The sequence below is a fragment of the Sebastes umbrosus genome, chromosome 7, assembly GCF_015220745.1.
Source record: "Sebastes umbrosus isolate fSebUmb1 chromosome 7, fSebUmb1.pri, whole genome shotgun sequence".
Taxonomy (NCBI): domain Eukaryota; kingdom Metazoa; phylum Chordata; class Actinopteri; order Perciformes; family Sebastidae; genus Sebastes; species Sebastes umbrosus.
Window position 1 is genome coordinate 19,678,305 of NC_051275.1, and position 6,574 is coordinate 19,684,878.

The window sequence follows — 6,574 nt, forward strand, 5'->3', positions numbered from 1 at the left end:
GCGCGCCTGTCTCTGTCCATGACTGTGTGCATGCATGACTGAGCATGTGTGTCTATAGGAGTGAGTGAAAAGGTGAAAGGACCAGAGGTGTGGGGTCAGTTGAGATGGACATGGCGTGCAGGTCGGAGACGGAGCACAGCGCAGTGTGGGAAGAACTCAGTAGGTACAAATATAACTTGTTTATTAAAAAACCTCTCAAGTGTCTTTTAGGACCCAGAATTTAAAATACCAACTAAGTTAAAATGTTCTGTTTGCTTTACACTTGAACACCAAATGTGTTTTTTTCCTTTTGCACCAGAGTCACTGGCAAGACTATCCACATGTGTGATGATCTGTTTCCTGGACCAGGCCGTGCCAGGACTTGGTCCGGCCCACTGCTCATGGACCATTTGGAAACTTGCGCTTATCTGCACTGGGCACGGTGCCCTCCATCCAGTCCCACCGCAGCGGCCTAAAGCCCAGCAGCTCAGTGCCGAACAATGACTGGAGCAGCAATGTGCTGACTCCTGCCCCGACCCATGGGCCCAGCTGCTTTTCAGCACCGGCATGTATAAATAGGTCCGTTTTACTCTGGGGGTCAGGACATCGTTTTTGTGGAGCCCCGCTGTGAGCACTGCACTGCTATTCTTTGGGGCCGGTCAGGTAAGCCCTCCTTCTCAATGCATTCATCCTATAGACCTGTGCAGACCATTGTCGCTTTACATTTCTGTGTCTTTGTTGTTCCTGCTGAGCCACATGAATGTATAGACTGAGGTCAGACATGCACATGCATACACATACTGACCAAACAGCACTTTGCCTACATCAGTTGCATCATCAATTGTGAGCACGTAGTCAGCTTCAAGAAAGATTTCATACCTAAACAGATGATATGCAAAATGTTCTTTAGGTAAAGATACTTTCTACTGTATGAAACATGCAAACACAAAGAATATACATACACTACAATCGATAATAATCATTAGCTCAAAAACACACATTGTAGTTGTGGAGCAGGTTGTGTTTGAACTGTGTAATGTTTTCCTCATAAATATGACTCTCTCTGCTCTCTACACTAAAGGTAAATCAGCATTGAAACACACAGTAGCATGGCTCTGAATAATCCCAACCCACTGGGACCATGGAAGGTGAGTGTGACGTCTTGCCACAGATGATTAACAAAAAGCAGATTCCTTTTAATTTCATGCCTGGCCTGACGATGTCAATGACGTGTGTGTGTGTCCGTACACACATCAGTGTGTGCGCGTGGCATGTGCATACTACATGTATGCATTTGTGTCCTCCTCTCCAGATCACAGTTTACGACCAGGAAAACTTCCAAGGGAAGCGTTTGGAGTTTACCTCGGCCTGCCAGAACATCATGGAGTGTGGCGTCGACAACATCCGCTCCCTGAAGGTGGAGTGTGGAGCGTGAGTCAAACAATAATTCACACAGGAGGAAATTACCTACAGTAAACACATCAACCTGTCATTGCATTTATATTTGGTTTTACAATTGTACTAATGGCCCTTCATGTTGTGTGTATATGTGTTCGTCTGCTTGCTGGGGACAGCTGGGCAGGATATGAGCACTCCAGCTTCTGTGGACAGCAGTTTGTGCTGGAGAGAGGAGAGTATCCTCACTGGGAGTCGTGGAGCGGCAGCAACGCCTACCACATTGAGAGGATGATGTCCTTCCGCCCCATCTGCTCTGCTGTGAGTTCCTGTCCCACTCCAACGGCTTCTGTTTTCACTCTATCTGACTTCTCATGTGTCTCCAGAAAAGAGATAAAAAAAGCACTAAATTTGACTCATCAAATTGACCCACTTGGTTTCTTGTGTGACAAGCCTGCAGAGTGACTCATGGCAGCTGCTGGTTGCAGCTAAAAATAAACTATAGTGCAGTGTGATCTCATGCACTATAAGAATTTGAACTGTCTTTTCTTACATCATGTGTGCACACAGAACCACAAGGAGTCCAAGATGGTGTTGTTCGAGAAGGAGAACTTCATGGGACGCCAGTGGGAGATAAACGACGACTACCCCTCTCTGCAGGCCATGGGCTGGGGCAACAACGAGATTGGATCCATGCAAGTTCAGAGCGGCTCGTAAGTCTCAACCGCAGATGGATCGCTCTTTACAGGCTTCTGCAGGCACAATATAGCAGATTAGTATATAAGTAATAGCCTATCAGTAGAAAATAAACTAATCAAAGGACAGTGTTATTGTTTAAATATTCATGAATATGTAGCATTGCCTCAACACTTTGTTTTGCTGTTACACTAACAATCTGCGGACACAGAAAACCACCACCTGATCCCATCCCTCAGGTGCAAATTATGTATTTCATTATTTATTGCCACTTCATTTTGTCACATTATTTGTGATTATTATTAGTATTATTTTTTTCCCCTTTTTATTTATTGACTCACTTATGCCAAACATGTACTCTGTTCTCCAATATACAAATTGTTTTTGAGTAAGCCAGAGAACATGCCATGACATGTGAGGGGAAAGAAAAAAGAGAAAAAGGAGAAGATGAATAAATAAAAGGAATAAATAAATAAAAATAAATAAATAAATGAAGTAAAATAAAACAAACAGATAAAATATTATTATTAATCATAATAATAATAATAATAATAATAATAATAATGTTGAGTAGGTGAGTGAAAAATACACTGAAATATATTTAAATAATAATAATCATAAAAAAAGGAAATGCATAGTATGATAGTAAAATAAATAGCAACAAATTAATAAGAAGATGAAAGCTGATTGTGAGACAGTACTGGGAGGAGGGGGTTGTAGAGTGGGTCGTCATAATAGTTCCTCTTATTCCACTTAATAATAACAACATACTTCCCCATGGGCCAAATAGGAGAGAAAGAAGAAGAAAAGCATTAGAAAAAAGCATAAAGAAGAAAAAAACAAAACATTATCGGTACATGGGCCATATTATTTGTGATTATTAATGTCTCAACAAGGTTAGTTAGGTATCAGATTTATTTTATCAGGATAAACCTCTTGAGATGTATCATTTAGTTTTCAAGGGGGGCCCATATTTCTGAATGCTTTATACTCTATATTATGTATAGTATGGCTGTATAGTACCTAGTAGTAGTTTTTCAGGGTTTATATTGTATGTTGTATTGCTCATAATGTATATAAGTTACAGCTTTTTAGGTTACTTATCAGTTTTTTTATGTACTTATTACAGTGTGACCATGAAGAAAAAATATGTTTGACAATAGCTCCCATTTCAGTCCACCCGATTAATATAACTGAAATCTGATTTTGCCAAGAGTATGTTTCCCATTTTCTGACTGTAATCAACTCCACCAAAGGTAGTCACACGTCTTGTCAATTGCATCCATTTAAAATGTCTACCCTCACCTGATATTGTCTCTCTACCCTTCATATTTGAATGGAGTGATCGTCATGATCACAATGACGATGATGTTTTAAAGATGCCTAATAGCATTTATAGTTTTGAAGTGTGGTTAATTTCAATCATTAATCACTGCTTTCATTTCCTCCTCTACCCGTCCCTCTCTCCTCCTCCTCCAGCTGGGTGTGCTACCAGTTCCCCGGTTACCGTGGTTACCAGTACATCATGGAGTGTGATCGTCATGGCGGCGAGTACAAACATTACAGAGAGTGGGGCTCCCATGCTCAGTCCTTCCAGGTGCAGTCGCTGCGTCGAATCCAGCAATGAGACCTGCAGCCTCCCCTCCCAACCTCTCACTCTTTACCTCCTCCACCTCTTCCTCTTCCTCCCCCCTTCACCCAGTCATTCCAAGCTTTAGCCAGCTCTGTCAGGCCTTAGGCTGACACTTTGCTGGTGCTTCACAATCAAGATGTTTACCGCACTTTTGTTTTGTTCTGTTGCCAAATGAAAATAAAGAGAAATGATGAAAAGAAAGAAACAGTCACTGAAGAGAAGCCCCTGACTGACGCCCCACTGAGGAGAGAAGAGGAGGAAGTTAAAGGCCTCATGGCGGCAGGGTGGAGATGTCACTCAGAGTCATTGCTCCTCATATTTGTGGGTAAAGATGGTGCTACCAGTGATCAATAAAGAACGAATGGGCAACATAAAATAAACAGAAATACAAGAGTCTGCTGCTAACCTCCATGGTGCTCAGTTGTGATTTATTTTCATTCTTTACTTTTGGAAAGTTGTATATTGCAGTACATTTACATATATGGCTTCTCCATTCAGTCCACATGAAGCTTGCGCCAAAGCTGAGCAGTGTAAACTAGGATAGATCTTATATTGCCTTTCATTTTAGGATGTTTTACATAAAATCTGCAGTTTGAGATATAAAAATAATGCACACATTAACATCGCCAACATGAAGTCAGTGCTACTGGTTAATTATTGGAAGTCGTTTTTTTTTTTGTGAAAATATTATCTTCTGATATTGTAACTGAGGAACTACTTAAATCAACAACTTAAAAGCATGATTTTCAAAATGCAAACAAGTTAGATGTATTGTGATTGCTCCACCCATACACACAATAAGAGCCACTGCATAAAGGTTGCTGATAACAGTTAATAGCATGACAGCATTGATAAGAAAACCACACAGCGAAATTCGTTTTCACTTAGAGCCCTAATGTTTTCTTAAGGGAAAGAGCGGCAGTCAGTAATACAAATAATGTGACATTAGTTGGTGACTATGGCCAAGTGTCAGTATCAGCTTGAGTGAAAAAGGGTTCAACATGGTCTAGACCATTATGCATACATTTATTTACTAATTTACCCAGTAGTATATCTAAATTGAAATATGATCTACTCCCAATTGAAGAACTACAACATTAAAATGTATGTTAGTGATAAAAACAGAATAATATAATATTCTATAACACTTTAAAAGGAAATGTTTTGCATAATGAGTACTTTTACTTTTGATACTTTATCAGTACATTTTGTTGATAATAATACTTCTGTACTTTTACTCAAGTAACATTCTGAATTCACTTGTAATGGAGTATATTTAGACTGTGGTATTTGTACTTTTACTTAAAAGTCCCATATCGTGCTCATTTTCAGGTTCATATTTGTATTTTATGATTCTATTAGAACATGTTTACACACTTAAATGTAAAAAAAAAAACGTTATCGTCCTCATACTGTCTGCCTGAATATACCTGTATTTACCATCTATTCGAAATGCTCCGTTTTAGTGCATTTCAACAGAATTGCAACAGAATTGTTTTGCTAGGCAACAGTTTGGGTCCATGTTTACTTCCTGTCAGCTGATGTCATTCACATTCACTGCAACCGGAAATAAACTGGGACACATTTAGAATGTTTATTTTTAAAACTGAGTAATGGTCTAAACATTGTAGACTTGTGACATCACAAATGGACAGAAATCCTGACAGCTTGTTTCAAAGACAGCGTTTCTGAATATGGGCTGTGTGTATTTCTTCATGGATTGAGCCTTTTGATACTTTAACAGAATTTATGTAGCACTTAAACTTGCTTTATAATATAAAAGACATGAAAATCTCACTTCTTACAATATGGGACCTTTAAGTAAAAGATCTGAATACTCTACTTCTTATTGATCATTTATAAGATAAAACCATAATCTTGTTATTAAAAATGTTAAATAAAATGTCTCTCAAAAAACTCAGAAAAACAAATAAAAGAATAAAGTCGAACTCCTCCGGTCCACCTTAAAATATGACGTCACCGCAGAGCTCCGCCCCCTGTGAGATGAGCGGAAGTAGATGGAAACAGGCAGGCCAGATTCTTCCACCACTATTATTATTATTATTGGTCATTTATAAGATAAAACCATAATTCAATTCAATTCAATTCAATTTACTTTATTGGCATGACTGTCAGGTGAACAATATTGCCAAAGCGTCAATTCAATAATAAATAAAAATAAAAAAAGAACAATAAAAACAAAAACATATATATGTATATATACAATTCATCAAGCAAATTGCAATATATAGATATTTCAAAAGAACATGCATGTAAATGGAAGAAAACAATTAAGAAGTAATTAATGTTTGTTGTGTCAATAAAACAAACAAACAAATAAAAAACAATTAATAACAATACATTGCAACATCAAAGGATAAATGTAAAAACAAAACAAAAAAAACAAACAAACAAACAAACCATGAAGTAAAGGAGTAATTAAAAGGCAGAGTGTGAGTAACATCTATTATGTGTTTTTTTTTTTTATTTCAAAATAACAGTATACATAGTAACAGGAGAAAACATTAAAAACATTTACTTACAGAAGAAGCATAGCGAAAACCTAAACAAAGAGCTGTGCCAAACATAAAAGGACAGCAGAAATGAAACAAAACCAAAATAAAATTTAAAAAAAGCACAATAAAAATAAATAAATAAATAGATAATAATAAAAAAAAACACGCGAGAGTATGCCAATAATTTCACTTAAAAACTTAAAAAATATTGCATACATTCATTGTTTTCATTGCTTTTTTGTTTTGTTAGGAAGAAATTGTTGACAGATATAATTCCATTTCTTTCATAAATACAAAGAAATAAGGCTTTTTTTTGGTAAATTTACACTTGTGAATGTGGAACTTCACGAGAAAT

At 37.4% G+C, this 6,574-nt stretch overlaps 1 protein-coding gene across 1 annotated transcript; it reads left to right on the plus strand.

Moving 5' to 3' along the window:
- Positions 1-551: 551 nt before the first annotated feature.
- On the plus strand, positions 552-4,112 carry cryba1a (crystallin, beta A1a). The gene is made up of 6 exons (XM_037774214.1): positions 552-642; positions 1,061-1,127; positions 1,292-1,410; positions 1,554-1,695; positions 1,945-2,087; positions 3,550-4,112. The coding sequence occupies exons 2-6, from the start codon at positions 1,089-1,091 to the stop codon at positions 3,695-3,697; spliced, it is 591 nt and encodes a 196-aa protein (XP_037630142.1). The 5' UTR covers positions 552-642; positions 1,061-1,088; the 3' UTR covers positions 3,698-4,112.
- Positions 4,113-6,574: the final 2,462 nt, after the last annotated feature.

Excerpts from the sequence above, each read along its gene's own strand:
- cryba1a (XM_037774214.1), top strand. The coding sequence starts at position 1,089 with ATGGCTCTGAATAATCCCAACCCACTGGGACCATGGAAG. Across the intron at positions 1,128-1,291 it reads ACCCACTGGGACCATGGAAG|ATCACAGTTTACGACCAGGA; the intron begins GTGAGTGTGACG and ends CCTCCTCTCCAG. Across the intron at positions 1,696-1,944 it reads TCCGCCCCATCTGCTCTGCT|AACCACAAGGAGTCCAAGAT; the intron begins GTGAGTTCCTGT and ends GTGTGCACACAG.